The sequence below is a fragment of the Corvus cornix genome, chromosome 3 (assembly GCF_000738735.6).
Source record: "Corvus cornix cornix isolate S_Up_H32 chromosome 3, ASM73873v5, whole genome shotgun sequence".
NCBI classification, from domain to species: domain Eukaryota; kingdom Metazoa; phylum Chordata; class Aves; order Passeriformes; family Corvidae; genus Corvus; species Corvus cornix.
The window spans coordinates 13,884,832-13,907,675 of NC_047056.1; the positions used below are offsets into that span (position 1 = coordinate 13,884,832).

The window sequence follows — 22,844 nt, forward strand, 5'->3', positions numbered from 1 at the left end:
GCTGTTACAATGAATTTTTTGCTACCTGAGCACATTGCTAGAGTGTACAGGGAAGAAAAGACTAATAGACCTCACCTTCTCCCATCCCCTTTGACAGAACCAGTAATGTTCTGCCTTTTCAGGAGTTAAATTTCAGCATATGCTTGGCACAAGCAATGTGCTACTGTATGTGTGTCTATCAGACAGTTGTGCCCACACAGAAGTAGGGTTCATTCAGGGTGCTCTGCTCAGCCTCAGCTGGAATCTGATGGATGCAAATTCCTCAGGAAGACCTGGACAGCCTTAGCAGATGTTTACTGGGATGACAGTTAAACTGGGGGTTACTGGGCAGCTGAACTGGAACGACACAGTTTGCTGACTTTTCCCTCAATTTGCATTTATTGCTTTTGCTCTCCACCCTATGATTTCCTCTCCCCCCTCTCTCATCCTGTACAGATGCTAAATGGAAACTGCCAACTACTACAGCTCACAGCCATTCTCTGAGTGCTTCCCCAGGACTATCCTAACTGCTCTCCCTGTCTTACTCAGTGCCTCTCACTGTCCCACTTGGGGGATAACTATCACTGCCATGAACATGTACAGAAAAGAAAGGGCAATGAAGACAGAAGTAGAATTAGTAAGATTTAAGACTGAGGTTTTTTGCATCCTTTCCAGATCTTGATAAATTTACAGCATTCTCATTGTGACTGGCAGGAGGAAACTGCTTCAATATATTCCTTTTTCTACTGAAATTTGGTTGTTACCTCTCCCCTGCACTGAACAAGGTGAATCACGGGTTCAATTCCTCTTGCTTTGGCAAATATGGATGTTGTGATTAGACTGCCAAAAGAGAAAGATGTTGCAGATGTTGCAGTCATTCAGAGTGCACACCCGAGTCCAGCTGGGCTGATCTGTACATGCATGTTTGGAAATGTGCATAAGGATAATCTCCTCCCTCTGTTGCATTTAGAAATAAGCTTTTTTTTCTTTTCAGCTGCATTTCATTTTGCTGTGTAAAGAAGTAGACAGATCTGGCCTTTCTTTTTTAATAATGTCTTAGGACCAGGGTACAAAAAAGGTTAATGCATTAATTTTTAAGACAAGTGATAAATGTACTGCAATAAGCACATCCTACATACACAGAATATATTTCTCTATATAATATGAACACAAGAGATATAAAATAAGTTATACTTATCTTGGTTTTTCATCACAGTAGGAGCTCAGCTTATATAAAGTGACAACAGGATTGGAACAACACACTGCTCCAAAGCAACAACAAAAACCAGAAGAGTGTGCACGCACATGTGTGTTTAGGCAATGAAATAGGAAATTGAGGGATTTCTGCTAAAACTGGGTCTTGAAAACAAAAATTTCATAGAGCACGAAAGAAGTGGGGAAGGTCTCTTGGCTCAGGGTAGAAGTTCTGGAGGGGATCAAGTGTTACTGTGTGGTGAGGGGAGTGTGTGAAGGCTGACATCTTGGCTAGGTTTGTGGAGGCACAGAGCAGAGCAAGCTCTGCCCAGTGCCCTTGTGTGTTCTGCCCTTGTGATGGATCCACCTGACAGTGTGGGGTTTGTATCTGTACAGTGAGAATGGGGCCTCACAGCTTTCACTGTGCACGATGAGAGCAAACACGTCACTTCACAGGGATCACAGACACCATCACTGTTCAAAGAGCAAACAGAACACCACTGGGTGTGAAATGTTGGGTGAGCCTGGAAGTGGTGTTCCTCCCTTCCAACCCAACTGATGTCCACCTCTAGGGCCCCGTCCCTCTGCTTCCCTTGGAGGTTGGTCCTCTTGGCCATGCCTGCAGAACAAATCTCCCCTGGGGACTGAATGGGAGGTAGCAATGATTGGGAACTCTGAGTGCCTGTCCCACAGGGAACAATGAGGAACTCCAGCTGCCCAGTTCAGAGCTCTTTCAGATTTTATTAATGTATTTTTCTTTCAGGACAGGGGAACGTTTGTAAAATTTGCATCTAATGGTGAATCAAGGTTCCTAAAGTTCTTAACTCTGGGGTTTAGTATCTAGTATTTTAGTGTGGGCTTATGTGAATTAGGAAATGCTCTTTATTTTGGCCAATAGCTTGAAGACCTTGTGGTTTCTCTTTGCTATCAAGATCTCAGTCTCCTGAAGTTTGCAAGACCCATTAGAAGGCAGAAGGTGCAGCCAAAGCTCAGGAGTGATACTGGCAGTTAGCAGATTTCTATTAGTGCCTATTCCACTCTCCAAATGCAGCCCACTTCAGGTTTTCTTCTACTCCTGCTTAACAGAGTCTCCTACTTTGCAACATCCTTTTTTTACCTTCATGTTTACAGACTACACATTAGAAAGCAGGGACAGTACACTGGAAGAGTTAATTGCATATTATCATGAAGGATTGGACTTTTTTGTTCTGCTTTAGATTTTGTTCTTCATACAGCAAAGTAGGTATAAATCCAAACGTGATCTCACATCTAAAGGTATAATTTAAGTAAACATGTTTTTCTAGATCTTTTATTTTCCCCTTCCCTTTCCCTCTCCCCTGTAACCTTCCTTTCACTCTGTTATTTTCCTTTTGGATGGAGGGAGGAGATGGGAAGGGAGCTCATTTGGCAGCTCATGACCCTCCAACTTGACTTTAATGAGATGATTCGCCAAGGCAAACTCCTCATCATCCAGCATGCCATCTTTGTCGATGTCAGCCAGTTTCCATATCTTGCCCAGCACGGTGTTGGGCAGCTTAGACCTTACCATCTCCTTCTTGGCATTGGCACCAGTTATTTTACCATCGACAGGCGAGAGTGTGTAGAAGATCTCGTCGTACATGGGCTTGTCCCTGGCCACCACCCACTCGGCGTCATCGATCCCTTCTCCGGCGCCTTCTCCGTAGCCGTGGCCGAAGGGACCGTGCAAGGTGCCCTCGAAGGCTCCTCCCTTCACCATCTGGGTTGGCCGCTGGGACTCTTCCTGGCGGACGAGCACCATGAGCTGGGCGATGTCGTTGGCCAGCATGTCTTCCACGGTCTCCAGCAGCTTGCTCTTCAGAGGCTGGAACTTGCTAAAATCCTGGGCTTGCAGCTGATCCTTAAAATGGGACAACACAGCAAGAGGTGAGCAACATGGCCATGCATGGCGGAGTAATGGTGTACAGTGGGATGCCTGCCTGCTGCTTGGCTCACAAAACCCTGCTACTGCAGAGGAGTGGGGAGCTTGGCATTCCTTCCTCTGACAGCCCTGCTTCCAGCATGGGATGGGGTCTCCCTGGCTGGCCTTGCTCTTACTTAAATCCTCTCTTAAGTCCTAGAGAAAATGACCAAATAGTTCAAGGCAAACTGGTTGTGTGGCTCTTGCTACATCCTCCAGCCAGTGCTCTACATTCCCTCCCCCTTCTGCACTCTGGGAAGGAGATGCCACCTGGCAAAAGGTCATTGTACTCATCACCATGCAGTGCATCTTTCAGATGCTATTAAGGCAGTAGTGTGTCTCTAAGAGGTGGTGAGCATGTCTTTACAGCATGGCTCAGATTCTGTAATTTCCCAGCTAAGCAAAAGTGCTCTGAGTAGGGCCTGCAGAGAACTCTCTTCTAGCTGCAAAATGACCTACAGCTTTATCTTCCACCCTCTACTCATTAAATCCACGCTACTTGCTCCTATTGGACTGATACAGTTTTTTAAACACATATTTTAACAAGCAGTGAACGAGATCCCCTATTGGATACGCTCCATAGATCTCATTCCCAACAACTTAGGGAAAATATATTTTCAAAAAGAAAAAAAATAGGCAAATGCTGTTTTCCATAGGTAACTAGTAGCAACCTCAACAGCTAGAACTCAGAACAGGTTTCTGCTTGGACTGAAGCCATGCAGCAATGCAGCAGTGTCCAGCATTGTCTGAATGTACAATACAAGGCTCTGATCCAAGGTCCTTTGAAGTTTTTGACTTGCATGAACACTGGGCTAGGTCTCAGGTCTGCAGAACAGAAAACCTGCTTCTCTGCTTAAAATAGAAAAGGGGCTTTAAGTTTTCACACCTTCCTTTTTTTTCGAGAAACAAAGAGTGAAATAGAAGACAAATATAGCTCTTGAGGAATGTGGCATGTGTAGCCTTTTCAGGACACAGCTTTCCTTTTAATATAAATTAACAGTATGCTTAGGCCTGAAAAATCTGCAAATGCAACCTGGAATTAAAAATAAAGGAAAAGAGTGTAAAGTGCTATTCAGGCAAAGATATGATAAATGAATGTGAAGCTGTAATACTTCACATGAGCTCTGTATGCAAGAAGTGCTCATGCCCAAATATAGCCTGCACATATTTTAAGGCATATTTCAACATTACAGCAGGCTTTTCCCACAGGTGGCAACAATCAATGTCTGCATGGCTCTGTTGTACTCCCTGCAGTTACTCTAATGTTCTTTCCTTGGGTGTTTGCCAAGATGCCACTGCTTACCTGCATTTTTCTCAGATTAGGGAAGTCTCCTGGTGAGATCTGATGCTCCCGTTCAATCCGGGCATAAATATCTCCCAAGTTGTTAACAAGCTCTTTCTTTTTATTGTCTTTCCCAAACATTGAGGGCATTTCCTTCTTTAGGGAACTGATGATATAGGCATGGACCTGAAGGGAATTAAATTATATGGCATGAAGGCAAATGTTAAATAGCACATCAGAAAATTCTTCTCAGCGGAGTTACCTGTGCCTGGGACTCAACTCCATCTTGTCCCACCCTGAAGAGCAAGCTCAGCTCCTCAGCTTGCCTGGACCTATGGATTATTATTCCAGGGCTAAATGCTGCTCAGCTGTGTGCTCTGGCTGTGCTGAGACAAGGTGAAAACAAGGTGTAGTCCTGAGCATACAGACAGTGACACTCATATGCACTTTCTGGAGGGAGTGGTGGGGTTTTTTTTTTTCTTCCACTGAGCATGGCCTTCAAGGGAACAGTCCCATTCCAATCTAAACATACAGGTTGAATGTTTTAGTACGAATACCAGTCCTTAACTTATGCAACATTCTGGCTTTTTTTTTTTTTTTAATGGTGAACCAAGCATTTTTTCTGGAAATGAAGACCCTTGCACTGAAAGCTTTTGAGGGATCTTTTGATATCTTTTCTCAGTTGATGTGGGGGTCTTTCCTGTATTTTTAGCGGCTTCTTTCACTTCACTTCAAATACTCAGGGATACTGCAGGCTTATTTATCATTTGGGTGAGTCTCTACCTCCTCTGCATCCATCTAAGCCAGGTATCTCTCTTGGCTAAGAAAGTGTAAAGCAAAAGACCTAGTGCTCATCAATTCCCTTGGTGTATGATTCTGATATACTAATTGGTCCTAACTCTCAAGTTGCTACCACAGAGCAACTGCTTTCCAGATCCCTTCAAGTGCTACCTCCTTTGACCTGTAGTTATCTTCCTCACTCTGGTCTGCTATGATTGACATACCAAGCAAAAGAGGTGTTTTCTTCCCATATTGGCATAGAGCTCATATGCTGGGCCTGAGTTAAATGGGATGGAAAAAGAGTAGGATCCACCAGCTCTGCAAGCTGAACTGGCCAAACCCACTTCTCCATAGGCTGCATGCTGCAGACAGCCCAAACCAAATGCTTGGGGGTTCTATGCCAACACCCACCTTGGCCAGCCGTGCTCGCTTGATGAGATCATTCAGCTTCCTCAGGGCTGCATTGCGGGGCAGGCTCTGGATATCCCTGAACAGGTCCTGCTCCTCTGCCTCAAACAACTTGCGGTTGTCGGGGATGAGCAAGGGATGGGACCAGAAGGAGCCGATGTAGACTCTGATGACCTCGGGAGTGTTGACGATCTTTCCCAGGGACCACATGAGGGCACCGTACACCCGCATCAGCTGCTGAGTCTCTATCTGGTCGGCCTTGTTGAGAACAACTCTCATCTTGTCCTCGTGGTTCTTCAGGGCCTTGATGACCTCAGAGAATTCATCAGAGATGTCCAGCTTGTGAGCATCAAAGAGGAGAATGATGCGGTCAACCCGCTCTGCGAACCACTCCAGTACAGCAGCGAAGTCATAACCTGCAAAGGGGGAGGAAGAGCAGAGATGCAGCAAACATGGGAGTAGAGAGCCTACTTGCTGTACTCAAACTGTATCTGTACCTAACTGAGGGTAAGCTTGCAAGGAAGCAGCTTTCCCAGTGGACCAGGTAGCTTGATAAGGAGACAGGCACTGTCCTTCACATGGAAATGTCTTGAGGCAGACAGTTAAGGACAGCTCTTGTCCTCTCCACATTAAGAGATCACCCAAAGAAGTCTTGAACTTGTGCTCCAGATCTTCATTCAAATGCATATCAAGGTGAAACACCTACTGCAGAAGTCTTGTATGTGGCAACAAGAGAGGTCTGGTTTGTGAATGACTGGCCATCAGCAACCCCTACGAAGGCTGTAGAAAGCTGCATAGTTGCAGAACTTGCACCCAGACTGGTTTGAGATGCGTATCTCCACTGCTTAATAAATCTCAGGTCTTGTCTAGTTGTGCAAGACTAACTCTGTCCCATCCAATTCAAATTCCAGGATGCAAATAACCTTCCTTACCAGAGCAATCATCCTGTCATACCTGCTGCATGTGCACAAAGCCAAATGATTTGTGTTCACTTAGCCAAGCGCTGGATGCTTAGCAGACAGCATTGCTGTGAACACCAGAGGCAGACACAGGCCAGGAACAGTGGGTTTAAATTTCATGTGCCTCAGGACTAAGGATAATGGATTCAGTGTCAGACTGGGTCCACCTCTAAGCAGTACAGGGCATGATAAATAGAGCGTTAGAAGTCCCTGAAACAGTAGTAATGACAGCAACAAAATTACCTTTTTGCCTAGCTCTGTGGTGTTTTTAAAATCTTCTTTAAAGCCTTGGTGAGAGACTGGTTGGTTCTCTCCCCCTGCTCTGTCAGGCTCTCCTATGCTGTGCAACATTTGGGATTATCTGAGTCACCAGAGTGCTGCACTTTAAGGGAAATCAGGACAGACCAAATGCTGTTTGCATTCAAATCCTTTAATATACTATTTTAATCTTGGCTTTCATGAATAAATGCATGATAATTAGTTCAGTGCTTTTTCCTCTTGCTCCTCTTTCTTCTTTGTTTTTTTTTCCTTCTGTCCCCTCTAAAACCTGGAGGGCAACCAGTGCATCCCAATCATTAGACTGGAACTACAGAAGGGAGGATAGCTGAGCTCTGATCTTGCTTTTTGACACTGGCCTTTTCTTCCATATGACTAACCAAACTGGAGCGAAATCCTGGCTCTCATGTCATGAGTAGAGCCTGTATGAACTTTCTCTTCAGCTGGATAAATTGGTATTAACTTTTTGCCGCTGAGAACTTTTATATAATTTCAAAGTATTATTACTGGGCAGTGTTGTGCTTTGGCCAATTACAGTTTGCTCCTTACAGGAAAAGGGGGTGGCAGAGTGTGGGTGTGCGAGGTGCATGCTTTTGGATGTGGACACTTTGCCCTGCTCTCTTCCATGGGATCTACAGAAATCTCAAATGAAAGACAGATGTTTGTCTTACCAGTGTCCTTCTGCTCACTAGGACATGAGTGTCTCCTCTAACAAGAGCAAGCAATGCTGGGCCTTGGCTCTTTGCTCAGCTACGTTTGATGCCGAGAACTTCAGAGAATTCAGAACTAGTATTAGCTTTGACAAAGACCTGCTGAGCATTCAATATATTATATTGATAGCTGTGTATCTTGCTCAGTTCATGGGTCTGACCTCAAACACTGTCACAAGTCAGTCTTTTAGAACTGAAACAAACTTGCTTGCTTTCCGATATTAGCAGCCTTTTTTAACCTTAGGTGTTAACCTCAGCTTTTTAACCTTGGGTGTTCTGGCTGCAGGGAGCTCTACTCCACTGCTCTAATTGCAAATCTGCTGCAAAGATCAGTGTGCTGACTCCTTCCTAACCTGTGCTGGGGGCAGTGCGAGCAGGACAAAGTCGATGCTGATACCTCATTTCACTTGGCCCAGGTTCAGGCTGTCAGCAGTCCCTCTGCAAGCAGATCACTGATTGTGCAAACAGGGGCCTCCCATGCCCCCTCAAACTTTGCTAGAGAGGATACACAGACTTTATGTTCACTTCTGCCAGGGCTGGAAGTCATCTGGCATGGCAGGACAGTTTATTCTTCATACGCAGAGCTACACAGCTTGCTTTTTCATCATGGAAGCAGTGAGTCAGGGTGACTTTATTTGGAGATGTTTGTGCATTTAATCTTGTCAAATCTCATGGACTGGGATGTTTTCTTGTCAAGCTGGCACATGTTTGAATTGTACCATAACTACTTTGTCCAGTGTTTCTCTTGGGAGAATCAAGAGGAAAACAGTCATGCTCTCTAGGCTACCTTGTAATGCTATAGTGATGTCCTGTCACAGAGCATGTGGATGGTTTCCCTTTGACGGTAGAGGAACAGTCACTGTTATGCTCTCTGTTGTGTTAATAGGGGCTAGGATGAATTGGGAAAAGTGTCTGCACCTGACACTCAGCCCACCTTTTAGTGATTCAGTAAAAGTGGGAAGTGATTATTTAAAAGAAGGGAGATACAGGAAAAAAAGTGTAATTGTGGTTTTGGTATTAACTGAGGACTTAGGAGACTGACCTTTGCCCTTTGATCTGCCTGGGTCTCAAGGTTTGTTCAAAAGTAGGTGCTTAGCTCTCATGAATTTTATTCTGTAGCAGCCTGCATCCACAGTAGCACTTAGAAGGTATCTATTTCCTGAGCCTCTCTTTACTATTAACAAAAATAAATGTTGCTCTACCCAGCAAGAAAAGGAAATTAATATCTGTTCAGACCCTTTGTGTATTCCCAGCTGCTACAGTAACATACAATGAGTCTTGAATGTCCCTGTGGACTTCATTAAATGTCTAGATTAATTAGCAGACTTTCTTTCCTGGCTCCTTTGCTTGTTCAGAGATAGTCTCCTGACAGCTGTCCTGCAGAGCTCCATTAAAGAGAGAACAAAGCCCAGGAGAGTAACACTTGCTGTTCACTGCTCTGAAACATCACCACAGCCTCATTTGCATCCCATGCCAGGGCAAAAGCCCAACCCAAACTCTCCCCTTGTATGTCTCACTTGCTCTGGCACTTAAGGAACCTCTCCTGTTGGTGCCCAGCTGAGCAAGAAACATGTCTTGTGTGTGCAGTGCTACTGATCACAGCTTCACTCCTCTGTATGGAGGTACTTGGCAGGAAAAACAAGGTGGAAGTGTATCTATTCTGTTCTTAAAGTGATAGAGCACTACAGAGGGAAAGGGGGGAAAATTATCCCGAGTGCTGCATAGTTCCTTAACACACAGCATGACGTGGCACAGACCTCTGTTTACAACTGTCTGCTTGGAGTCACTGAGTGTGGTGGCGTTTTTGCACACAGTGCCTAGAGGATTGCTACAGATGTGATTCATGGGGCTGACTTTTTAGTCTTGTTTTTAGTGTATAATAGATTCTTACTAAAGCATTTGGATAGCAGGATGACAGTGTAAATGCTAAGGGCAAGCTATTAATAAATGTGTTTAAAAATAAGGTCTTAGATAAGTATTTTAATGTTTCGTTTGGAGCTTTCATTTTTGGAAGGCTCTTCAATGGCATATAGAACTCGGGGCATTTTGCCTGGCTCCAGCCAGAGCTGAGGGTGTTCAACACCTGAAAACATGAGGCTGATTCTGTAAGTAAATTTAAGCATTATAGCCTTGCTTTGGTTTCTTCCCTCCTGCCCCTTTTTCATTTCACAGATGCACTGGGCCTGCCTCTTTCTTCTGGCAGGTTATTAACTGTGTGAGCTCAGACCAAGTACTGATCTGCATCTACAGTCAAATTAGGAGTTTTCATAGTGTCCCTTGCTCATTCCACTGCAAATGCATTATGTCTCCCTACGCCTCCCTGTGTTGTATGGCGTTGCTAAGGCCTCTCACAAAAGCAGGCAGTCACTATCTCTGCTTTGGCAGTGTTTCAGGGATGGGTGAAGCTGTCCACGAACACAGCACGGTTTTATTGTGAACTTACAGGGTCGTTGGGAAGCCATCTGCTTGCCAAAGCTGCATTAATGCAAAACCATTATTACAGGGATGTTCAGACAGAATTGTAAAGGGAAGAATTTTCTGTTCAGTAATTCCTGTCTGTTGTACTTGCATTCCCTGTTGAAAAAATGCTGCATATTTAAACATTCTCTAACATCACTGATGCAGCTTCTTTCACAACCTCCAGATAAGGTGAACGTGAAGAGAAAATTAATCCAAATCATACAGTACTAGGAGGACAAGATGAACATGATAACAATTTTATTCCATCAGATGTTTTTTCATGGCACAGGTTTCCTTTTGACAGCATGAAAAGGACTCAACAGACTTCACACAAAGCTGACAAGTCAGCAGGACTGTCAGTGGGTTCAGCCTGCAGAGAAAATGATCTTCTTGCAGACTCCCTGCCACCTAGACTCCGTAAGGCAGGCTGGCCTAATAAATACTTTGTGCACCATTGGAATATCTGGCACCATGCATTTCACCAAGATCTGGCAAGATTATGCAATTACATTCTGTCAAGTCAGATCAGGCATGATACAGTCTTTATGCTGACTGGGAAGATGGGTGATACCTGATCCAGCATAAAATCTGCCTGGCTGTAAGATTTCAAAGCCAATTTAAAACAGCAAGGAGTGGGCATGCACTGGTTCAGCACTTCTCACCATGTAGCTACACCGATTGCTGGTCTGGCTTTGTTTTGTTTGTGCTGGTTTTTTTGATTAGTAGCAAGCATAGTACTGATTTCCTGTCTTGTGGAACCATAGCCACAGGTCCTGTGGTAGTGGAGTTCAGGTGGCATCGAATGGGAACAGTGAGATCAAGAAGGGCCAAAAATCCCAAAGCTTCTGCTTTGCACCAGATACCTCACAGCTTGCTGTTACTACTGCTGTAAATTGTGCTGCTGCTTTTAGCAATTCACCTCTTTCCTGCTGAGTTTTAGTCACTTGGAGCTTCTTTCTCATCTTTCTAAAGCTGGTGTTATCCAGAGATGAAAGATTTATCAGATTGTGCCACTCTATAAGGCAGAGTTTTATGGCAGTGTCCCTGTTTGTCAAGTGGGAGACTGGCTCTGATTGTCCGAGGACAACATCACAAGATGGGACAGCTGACACAGTGAACACTGACTACCTAGAGAGGGAACAGCTCTTGGGAGATGAAAAATGAATGCTGATTCCAGGGAGCTTATGACTTAAATTTTTATAATTGAGTAAGAGGGTTTTGAGGATTAGTCTAACTGGTCACAACAATGTCCTGCCTGAAAGCCCTTCAAAGTCCAGGGAAGAAGGCTTATGTCACTGCAAAACAAGCAGGCAGCCCACACTGGAGGGGGAGAATGTGCCAGGGAGGGGCAGGTGTTACCCAAATGTGACAGATGGCTGTGTGCAAAGAAGAAGGAAGGTCACACGATGGCCAGAAGAAGAAAATGAGGGGAGGGAGGGGGAAGTGGCACACCCCTTTGAGGACACACAAAGTGAGTGGGAAGCTGGGTTGGGTGGCTGTTGTGAGATTCAAGAGAGTAATGGTGTCCTAGAGAGAGAAGGGTGCTGGGTAAGAGTATGAGAGAGGAAATAGCTGGGACTGGGTGGAAGAACAGTGATTTGAGCAAATTTCTCTCAAGGTGAGGAGCTGGTCGTGCCAGCAAGGAGAGGACAGAAGGGATGGGTACTGGATACACCTCACTGCTGCTCATCCTAAAGCACCTTTGTAAACAGCTGCCATACTCCTCTCTGGAAGAGGCTGCCTTCCAAGGGAATATAATGAGATTCCTGTAATGTGTATCTGTGGGTGTGTTGGGAAGTAGACAGAAGTCCTTTGGGATGAAAAGATTTCTTTGAATGTCACATGGCCTGATTTCTAGAGCAGGCCCCAGCTTGCCAATCACTTCTGCTTGTGCCTATACTCAAAGAAATAATCTGTCCTGGAGCTGCTGATTCAGAGCACTGGGAGCTACATCCTCCTGCCAGTGCTCCGCATCTCCTCCTCCATACCAAGAACTAATGGAAACATTAAATATGTTTTGGAGGCTTTAAGGTTTCCAAAGCAAAGGCAAAAGGACTCCAAGTACAGCAGATCTCTGTTCTCAGCTAGCAACAATGCTAACATTTACATTAACCAGTACCTGGAGCACCAGACTGTGTGGCCTTTTGCTTTCATGTTGTTTACTGCAAGGGCTTCAGGGTGGGGAAGAGACTGGGAGCCTGATGGGCTCTTGCTTTATGTCACTGGGAAGTGAACGAAACCTCACTAGGCACATTCAAATCAGGTGGAGTAAAACTGAGGAGAGCATTGTCCAGAGCTAAGTTTCCCTCTAACAGCCTATTCAGCTCCTATGAACAGACAGCAGAACCTGTCCCCATCTACAAGTTTATGTATTTGCCACTTGTTGACAGACAGGTCTGGTACTTGGGCCAGTTCTGAAAACAATTTCTAGCCAGATTTTGAGACCTCAGAAGGCACCTGGATGCAGGCCAAGTTTTCCTGAGAAGTCAGTGCATAGCAGCATTGATGTGTAGCTGGGATTCCAAGGAAGTTTTTTTACTATAGCATCTAAACACAAACTGAATTCTCCTGTACTCATACTTTAAATTTTGGGAGAAATCATGTTTGAAAAGCTGGCCTGAAATGGCCACCAGTAACTGATAGCTCCCAGTGACCAGGAAACACATTCCTTCTCCATTGTTGCTCAGGAAGCTGAAAGAATGCATGATGGGCATAAATAATGCAAATTGATGAGATGCTGATGGCATGACCATCTTCCCTCAATGCAATAGATACTTAAAATATTTCTGGAGTGCACAGTGCACAACAAATGGACAAGCTGCACAGCTGTTCTAAAAATCAGACTTGTTTAGTAACATAAATTAAATGCTTGCTGTATGTTAATAGGAATAGAAAAAAGCACAGCCCTTCCTGTCTCTGCTGCCATTTAATCTTGTTCTTTTGTGCTACTTTTTTTTTTGCTCTTCCAGCTCTGGAATTGCAAAATGTATCAGTATTTCCAACCCAAATCATGGAGACAGTCCCTCCCTCCTTCAACACCAAACAAAATAATGGTTTGGTTTTCTCAAACCCCAAATATAATCTTGACCTTTTGTTTGTATGCTGCTTTCAGGTCAGAAGAATTAGGCTCATGGCTTCATGTATTTCTAGAAATAAGAACGAGAACTGTGCAGGTTTTCTGCTCATTTTTGTGTTGCTTTTAAGAGGAAGTGCAGACCAGTGTGCCTGTAAGAGCTGAGCATTTCAGTGGAACAGTATGTGTTAAGTGAGACTGTGATAAAATCAGGCAGGCTGGCAGAGCAGCTGTAATGGAGGTGAACTGGAAAGTCCAAACTAACCATTGCACTTTCACCCTCCCAGGCAGAGTGAAATACAGAATATAAGCAAACATCACCAGTGGGGAGTATTATAGCAAATATTTGAAATGCCTCCCTTTTAGAGGCTTTCAGGGTGGATGCCTTTAGTTTGTATCATGCTGTTGCTAGCACACGTGACAAAGCTCCTCAGAAAAAATATTTTTTGTTGCCACTGTACCCTAAACAGCATTGCATGAAGTGGGAGAACATGAATTCCCTTGATGTTCGCCTTTCCCTTCCAAGCATGGCTATTTGCGAGACAGCCAGGCTGAGAGCTCTGCACTGCCCAAGACTGTTGCTATTAGCATTTTTCTTCTTGCTGTCAAGGCTGGTGAGTGACTAAGTGTCCCTGGTGCTGAAGCTGCTGGTCATTTGGGAATTCTGCTTTCCCAGGAGAAGGGCGCGGCTGGTGGGTAGGGTTTTTTTCCTTGGTTATGGGATGCTTAGGCTGCACTGAAGCCAGCAGAATGGAACTGGGTGGAAGGCCGGGAAAATGCTGGAAAAAAAGCCAGTGCAGAATGACACTGCCAGTCCTTACCTCCTGGCTAGGACCTTGTGGTCACTGCTAAGGCAGGAAAGGGAGAAGGCGGCAGAGAGAGGGTGAAGATGAAGTAAGTGTTCAGGATATATCCAGGAAGTACTACCCCAAAACAGGGATCAAATACAACTTGGCCAAGGTGTCACTGAACTTGGCAGACTTAGATCTGCTCAGCTCAGGGCAGATGTAGGTTGAGACAGATGGGCAGCAGAGCGTGCAAGGCTCAGCCCCCAGGGATGGCACTGCCAGTGAAGCGCATGAGTTCCTGTTGCCAGGTGGCTCCATTAGCAGGGCAGACTGCACAAGGTGATGAATTATGGGGAAGTCCTCACTGCTGTCCTGGCTCTGCTGTACTGTATGACCTGATCTGTGGTCCTCCCCTCTGTCCTCATTTATTTCAGTACAGTCATCCCCTCCTCATTTTCCCTCCCAGCAGGCTGGCCTGAGCTCATTATGTGACACCAGAACAGTTCTTTACAAATGGATGGCATTTCTATCATTATCAAATTGTCAAAGGAGACAAGACTGTACTGTTTTGGTACAAACACCTCCCCTATGGGCATCTCTGCAGCCTCATGCTTCCCTGGAAACAATTAAAAAAAATGACACAGAGCAAGGGACAAGGCAATACAACCATTAGTTCTTTAAATGTGGACACAGATTCATGCCCCAGTCTGTAAAAAAGATCAGAAGAGAAATGGCTGCCTTCCAGGCAAGGATAATACAGAAGCAGTGAAAGACAAGATGCTCTGGGCCAGGACATCCTGGAAACATTTCCCACAAAGCCTGTAAATGACACCTGTGTATCCTAGGGAGTCTAGCTGCCACACCTGTGACACCGTGGGTGCCCACCACAAAGTAGTGCATGAGTCAGGAGCTCAGTAGGTCAAATCAGCGCAGGCAGCTCCTTGGCTACACTTTTTACGAGAACCTGAGAGCAGCAGCAGCTGCTGTGTCAGTGCTGGTGATGTCACTGCATGTCAAAGGGATGTGCACTTCAGCTATGACAGACTCCATCACCCTCAATTGCTTGATAGGCCTAAACCTGCAGCTCTGCTACTGGGAAACTTCATGGGCTGCTCTGTGGGGGAAGGGGGCTCTTTATGGTCATGCAGTCCTGGAAGAGAGCCAGCGTAGAGCTTTGTTTCCTGGGATTATACAGCATTCCTTGAAGCAAAGCTTGGTAGCCATCTGCAAAGCCCTGCTGCTAGCACTAACACCAGCATCCTGTGCTCGTGCACACACTGGCTGTGAAGGGGAAGGGGCTGTCAGATCTGTCACCTTTAACAGCAACAAGGCAGTGAGTTTAATTCAGAGTTGAGTGCAGACAAATGAAAGCTTCAGAACCTGGACTTGGCCCCAGAATCAATCCTTTAAACCCTGTTCCCTTGCTCCTGCTCTTTGAAACACGGATGCAATAACAGGAACAGATACTGCTTTGAAATTCAGGGGTATAAGGTGGCTCTCGTGGATTGCTAAACTTTGACAGCATGGTATTCTGCTAAGCTGACACTGCATAGATTAGCTAATGCTCCTGACTTCTAATGGGGAAGGAGACGGACTTGTGATGTTCCCACTGAGAGGAATTTCCTATTTTTAGAAATGCTGCTGGTTCTCATGGGATGGGCAGGCTGGGAAAGCCTACCACATCTTTTACATCTTTACTTTCCCCCTCAAATTTACAACAGAATGCTGCTTCACTATCTACTCTCTTCCCTGACTTTGCATCACAGGTACTCCAGTCTGAGGGTCTTAGAACCTACTACTATCAATGGGGGTAAGAAAAGCATTCCTGTTCTGAGCAGTTAAGAAACTTAAAAGTCTCTTGGAAAACCTCTGTAAGACTCTCTCAGGTATTGCTTCACTCCCAAGTGAAATCTGAGCAGGCTGGGAAGGTACAAAAGGAGCAGAAGAACTTTGTTGTGTCAGCAGTTTTTAGCCCTGTCTTGTTTCCTGCCTAGAAACCATGTCACTGCTCTATCTGCCTCCAAAACCAACTTGCTGATGAGGTCAGCTGGCTTGTAAGCTTAGTGGCAAAGGTGCCAGCCTCACCACTTTTTCCTATTCCTCTTCCATGGGAACTGGGAGGTGAGTACTCCCTTTCAAACACCTTGAGATAAGCTCAAGCCAATGCCTGGCAGCAGCCCTTCCTAAACACAAGAACCTCAGCACTCTTTTGACTCTTCCTGTTCCCTGTAGACAGAAGTTGCTGGAGTTGTCCCAGCCTCAACAAAGCCATGTTCATCTAAACCAGATGAGGATCTTGTCCTGTAGCTATTGCAAGGTCATCTGGCCTGGCCCACATGACCACTTTCAGCCTATCCTGACAAAGCATGATCTCACCTACACTGTACTTTTAACTACTGTGATTAAATCAGTTGACAGGTTGTGACAGCCCCCTTGTCTGGCTGGAGATACAGCAGAGCAAATTCCTGGGGTGGCAGGATGATCAGGAGATGGCTGTACTCCATTGAGAGTTGCCTCCTGGCAAAAGGGTTGAATGACCAGACAGTGTAGTCACAGGGTCAATGTGACAATTTTCCGCCCTAAGTGCACTTAATTGTGCTAGGGGCAGAAAAGTTGTCCAGGAAGAACCTGTTCCACATGCTGAGACAGGCCTCCCCTTCTACAAACAGGTATAGCGTGCAAAAACGTATAGAACTGGGACTCCCCTTTAGCCTCCTCAGCTGTTTCCAAATGTTTGCAGAGGCACTATTGGCTTGGGTTAAGGTACACCAGTGACCTTCCTAACAGTGCACAGCTGTGCATCAGCGTGTTCTGGCATTGCTGGCATTTATTAGAGTAGCTGCAGGAAGCATAGAATTGTTCAGGTTAGAAAAGATCTTTAAGATCACTGAATCCAACTGTAAAGCCAGCACTGGCCTCAGCCCATTGATCTGTCCCATCAATTCAGATCCCTCTACAGATTCCTCTGCAGAGTCATCCTACCCTCCTCCAGCAGACCAACACTCCAGCCCAGCTTGGGGTCATCTGCAAACTGGCTGAGGGTGCTCTCAATCCCCTCGTCCAGATCATTGATAAAGGTATTAAACGTGCCTGGTCCAGTGCTGAGCTGGAGCACCATTGTGACTGCCTGCCAATTGGATTTAACTCCATTCACCACTACTCTCGGCCTGGCCCTCCAGCCAGCTTTTCAGCCAGGGAAGGGTGCACCCATCCAAGCCCTGAGCAGCCAGTTTCTTCAGGAGAATGCTACGGGAAACAAGGTCATAGGCTTTACTGAAGTTTAGGTAGGCAATATCCTCAGCCTTCCCCCCATCCAGGAAATAGGTCACCTTGTCATAGAAGGAGAGCAAGTTGGTCAAAAAGGACCTTGCCTTTCATAAGCTTGTGTTGCCTGGGCTGATCCATGATGATGATCAGTTCCATGACCTTTGCCAGCACCAAGGTCAGACTGATGGGCTCTAGAATGGGATACCAAGGCCCACTGGAAAGCTGACAGAGAAATTTTTGCAGAAAGAGCAGCAAGAAGTGCCAGTCTATTTTGCAGGGGGGTATTTTTAGCTCTGTAAACAGATGAAAAGTAGGAAAATCTTGCAATATATGTCAGGATTTGAATTAGTGAGGAGATTTGGAAAAGGAGCTTGAAATGGGTTCATTTTGATTCACACCTTCTTTTCATTTTTTTTTAATAACAAAAATATTTCCTCCTAAGCTAGTTTCCTTCACTGTGATAGTTTCACAGAACTGTTTGCTTTCGGTGGCATTTTTTGACTGGAAAATGTCTATACCACATAATACAAATTTTTTTTTTATCTCCATAATACTTTCTGCTGAGGGGAGGAATGCTTGCACAGCATATTTTTCAACCTTCTCATGAAGGCTGGCACACCTTGGAATTTCTGATCCCCTAGCAGGGCAGAAGCCCACAGTGAAAAAGGTTAATGTGAGTTTTCAAATAACTGTAGCTGTGCTTTATTGACACTTCTTTGCTAGCTAAGGTTCCTGTGCTGGAAAATCCCAGCAAAACAAATAAGACCTGGCTCTGTGCAAGGTGGCTGCTCATTTAAAAGAAAAAAGTAAGTTTCCAAGAAAAATTTCAATGCAGAAGTGTCATAAAACTTGGAAAGCCATGAGTCATCTGAAATCTTATGGGACAGAACATGGAAATACAGGAAAGGCCTCAGCACTCTGGGGTAGAGCCTGTGCTGCTGAAACTCAGCTGTGCACTGTTCATAGGCAGTGTGCATGAGAACTGATCTTCTCAAACCTGAATGCTGAGATTACTACCCTTGGCTTTCTTCCAATGAAATGATGCATAACTCCCAGCTTTATCTAAGGAATCTTCTAGAAATGCAAGCTATGCCACCATCACCTTACAGAGCAAGAAAGTGACCACAGATGTTAGGTTTGAAGTATAAAGATGTTGCCCACTTTAGAGAGGGAGTCTGAGAGTGACCTCAGAAGTTCACTAAGAGACTCTGTGCTATTCATCAGCTCCATTTACAAGGGTCTGTAGTGACAGGACAAGGGGGAAGGGCTTTAAACTGAAAAAGGGTAGGCTTATATTGGATACTAAGAAGAAATTCTTTACTGTGAGGGTGGTGAGGCACTGGCACAGCTTGCCCCAAGAAATTGTGGATGCCCCATCCCTGGAAGTGTTCAAGGCCAGGTTGGATGGGGCTTTGAGTAACCTGGTCTAGTGGAAGATGCCCCTATCTATGGGAGGGGGTTGAAACTAGAGCATCTTTAATGTCCCTTCAAACCCAAACTACTCTAGGATTTTACAATTTAGTGTTCACACGCTTTCCAGATTCCCCACTGCAATGAGCAACTTGGGTGCCACTGGCTCTTAAACCCAATCCAGTCCTGCACTAGATTTAGGAAGCTTGGACAGTGCAAGCAACCAGGTTGATTACAATGGGGGCCTTGGCTATGGATCATCAGTAAGCCACTGAAAGCAAGTGTTTCTGCAAAGCAGATAGTTATTACTTGATTCTGATAGAAATCTCTTCCATGGGGAAATACTGGACTGTGCCACAGGTACTGCTGACCCTGTCAGCAGCCTTACCTGAAAACATTTAAATTCTCTGCAGATCAACAATGTTCCTTTGGTCTCCATTTGCAAAGTCATGTTGTAGTTCTGAGAGGCTCTTACCACTGCTTTTATCCACAGCTTGTCTAGTTTGAAGTGAAACTCATCTACAGTTCCTCTGGTTTTCATTACTGTCATTTAGAAGAGAACTGAACTTGGGACTTACCTCTGCTAATTCTCTGCTTTTCTCCAGAAAGGATTCCTGGTGTATCAATGACACTGATGCTTTCTAATACGGGATTAGGTAGCTGGGCACAGACGAACCTGTGTAGAAAATAAGTATTTTAAAAAAAAGGCAAAACATACTTATGATGTGCTGAACATCACAGGCAACATGGGACAAGCCAGACTCTGATCTCTAAAGTCTTCAGTTAGAAACTGGAGCTACTGTTACTTAAAGAAATGAGAAAGAGCAAAGTGCTTAGTTCTAGTTTCTGTTTTGCTGCCGCTGGAACATGGGTCTCAGTCATGAACTATGACAGGTTTTTTATATGGGCCCCCAAATTGTAATTATGAAAACATTTGGGTTTTCATTTATATGCTGTTTAGATTTTAACAAGAAGTGGTACTTGTTTTTCTTTGCTTAAGCATTCCCCTGTAGAGTCCTGAACTCAAGTGAACTGAAATAACTTGGCTTAAAAAAAAAAAAACAACAGCAATGCTGTAGGACTTTTGTCCTCTTTCAAATCTGGTCTTAAACAGACAAAAAGCATGCTATTATTGCACCATGGAAGTACTAAAGCATAGGCAGCATGAGATCTCAAGAGGTTGCTTAGTCTATCATCCTGCCTCAAGGCAGGATCAATCAGGTTGTCTAAAGTGTTCTTCAAATCCATGACAATGCAGACTCACCAACATTTTCTGGGAGTCTACTCCATTACTTAATAATCTTTACAGTAAAGCCTCTTTTTTTAATGTCTAATCTAAATTTTGTATGCTACAATGCCACTCAGTCACAAACACAGTAGATGTGGAAAATTATTTACTTTCCCCTCTTGTCACAATGTTCACTATTGTCATCCTGCTCCTCTCAGTCTTTCCTCTATAGAAAACAGTTTGGTAGTTGTTTTTTTCTTTTTCCTATCTCTTCCAGTTCTCTCTAGCTGCCTTTCCAGCTCATTTCTAAATCCCTGAAGACCCTTGAAGCCTTCCTTTGGGTCCTCTCAAACTGCTTCACATATTTCTTCAGGCATGATGCCACAAGCTGACGTACTCCAGCCATGGCCCTGCTAGTGGTGAGCAGAGTGGATGGATTGCTCCTTATCTCTTACAGATGACAGTCCTGTTTATACATCTCAGTGACATGTTTGCCTTTTTAACAGCAGTATGACACTGTTAACTCACATTCAGTTTGTAATTCACTGCTCCCCGCTCTGCAGCTCCATTTACGTGTAACTGCTCTTTAGCTAGTTGTTCCCCATCCTGTATCTATGCAAATCACAGCCTAAGAAGAGTCACTTGTGCTTTGTGGCTGCAGCTCATCTATTTCAGTTGCTAGTAACAGGAAAGGACAGTGAAAGCCTATCTGCTTCTGTAGCTCCTGGTAGCATTTCATGGATAGCCTTTTTGTGATGGCATTCCAGGCACACAGGCGTGTGTGTGTGTGTGTGTGTGTACATATGCATATTAATAGGGTGGTGTGACATCCAGGCACAAAAAAACATGTTCCTGTGGGAGGAGGCAGAACCACAAAGGATGGGGGTTGGCAGAAGGACTACTCAGTGCAGTCAAGGCAGATGGGGCCCTGCAGTGCTCTGATGAGTGTCTGGTTCTGCAGAAGCCCCTGCATCTCTGAACTCCTCCAGGCTATGCTACAACCTCACCCCAACTGTTCTGCTTGTATGACTCCAAGGAGATTCTGACAAGAGTGAATCCTCATGGGTTAAAGAGTGTCTCCTCCCCAAAGCTGTCAGCTATTTCAGACCACACATTACAGCTTCCCACATCCCCAGCTTGGCAGGTGGTAACAGGGAGCATTTCTGAATGTGTAATACCTCATATCAAAGAGGGGGACTGGCTTGATTATCCTGTTGAGTGCCAGGCACAACAGCAGAGAACAAAAGGCTCAGGAGGTCATGTTATTCCCTTGTCCTGCCAACCCAGGTTTGCTCTCCATTGTTACAGCCCTGAGTATTCCCTGTGCTGTAATATTAAATGGGGCAGGGGGATTTTCCACTGGTTTCTCTAGGAGAAGTACTCCACAGGAGATTTTAGATATAAGGTCAGAGGCCAGCATGAATGAGTGCTTTCTGGCTCTGTAGGCAGAGTTAAGGCTGCTGCCTTCCTGTTGTGCCAGCAGAACTGCAGGACCTCAGGGAGCATGACCTAATTCTGTTTGGGGCCATATGAAGGGAAGAACGTGGTGCCAAACTAGAGTTTCACCACCTCTACAGGCAGAGCATAGGGCTGAAGGATCAACCTGTTATCCACCTCTCCTGCTGTTCAAAACACAAAACCAGGACTGACTCCACCTTAGCTTCCCAAAACAAACTTTGGGGATGGGGGAATTCTTGTAACCTAGTCAATTTGATATGAAAGTAATGGGCGAGATTCCTGATTTTGCTCCAGGCCCTTGGTGCCAAACAAGTCTTCCTGATAACAAGGTGCAACCTCTAAGCTCTCTGGAATCTTCCCAGAGGTGGGGTTTGGCCAGCCTAGTTGGAGAAAGGAAAGCAAGTCCTTCTCTCAATGCCCAGGAACAACCTGAGGCAAGAAGAGCAGACAAGAGACAGGATTCTGCAGATCTGCTGTCTTCCTTTCAGGCCTGAGCAGCCCTATCTCCCAGGTATGGGTAGGTGCTCCATCTCCTGGGAATGGAGGGAGGATACAGGCTCTGAACAGCACAACTTGCTTGTCTCCCAGCCAAATCCTGACTATACCAGTCTTCCCCTGCTTCTGGAAAGCAGCAGATCCCAGTCTCTGCTGGGGAGGGAGTCCCAGCTAAGGGTGGATGCTCACTTCTGGACCAGCAGGCTCTGCACCCCACAGGACACAGTGCTGGCGGCTGCCACCTCTCAGCCAAGACCAGCCTGGCCTGTGTGAATGCTACTGCCTCATGTTGCTGCTCCTTTTCACTGATGCTCACAGTCAAGTGTTACCTTTAACTATCCATGGGCAAAGCAGACTTGCCCATAGTCACTCTTATCTTGGCTTAGAGGTGTGGCTCCTGGAGACTAGCTCCCTTCTGCAAATTTCTTGCTCACAGCCTCCTAGCTAAGGTCATGACCTTGGCATATACATGGCAGCAGCAAGAGATGTGCAAGGCAGAGATAGCTCTGCTTGTCTCCAGCAAAGAAGCCAGGCCCACTGGAGAAGTAAGTGTGGGTGGCTTGATCTGGTCCAGTGGGTGCACCAGGACTTACATCTGCTTAATTTCCGGCCCTCTGCGTCAACTCTTGCATGTGTTTAATTTCCTAATTAGCTGGGCATTAGCATCTGCATTTTCAGCACTGTGATGCTCACATAGCTGAGCTAGTCCCCCTTAGTGTCTCCTCTGTCAGTTTAGAAATCATTACCCCCTCTTTTTTCATGTCAGCAAGAGAAGGTTGTCATTAGCTGCTGTGGCTACTCCCTGCATCACTAGAAGGACTGCACTTATGCTGCTGCTGAATCACTGCTGTGTCCCTCTGCCCTGCTGAACGCACAGGGTTGACTCCTTCCTCAGGAGAAGGAAGAGTAGAAGCACAACAAGAGCACAGCATGATACAGTGAACTGGGTTAATGCATGCAGAGATTCCTTGCTGTATCAGGAGCAAATTGCATTCAGGACACATCCATCAGGCTAGTTCAGAAGTGTTTGTTTTTTGCCCCCCATGCCTGGCCTAATGTTCCTTCTCTGCAGTGAACTGTCTGCCAGCTGTGGCTGTTCTTGGCTATCAGCTGAGCTGCTCTGAATTATGTCCTCTTC

General features: G+C 45.3%; 1 protein-coding gene across 1 annotated transcript in view; it reads right to left on the reverse strand.

Annotated features, from left to right (window-relative positions):
* Positions 1 to 1,011: 1,011 nt before the first annotated feature.
* EHD3 (EH domain containing 3) overlaps positions 1,012 to 22,844 on the reverse strand; it is a 30,302-nt gene continuing 8,469 nt past the window's right edge. Inside the window, exons 3-6 of the mRNA XM_010393503.3 lie at positions 19,104 to 19,201; positions 5,586 to 5,998; positions 4,416 to 4,580; positions 1,012 to 3,052 (exon numbers count right to left, since the gene is read on the reverse strand). Coding sequence (XP_010391805.1) covers positions 2,525 to 3,052; positions 4,416 to 4,580; positions 5,586 to 5,998; positions 19,104 to 19,201 — 1,204 coding nt within the window. The 3' untranslated portion in view covers positions 1,012 to 2,524. The remainder of the gene's footprint in view (positions 3,053 to 4,415; positions 4,581 to 5,585; positions 5,999 to 19,103; positions 19,202 to 22,844) is intronic.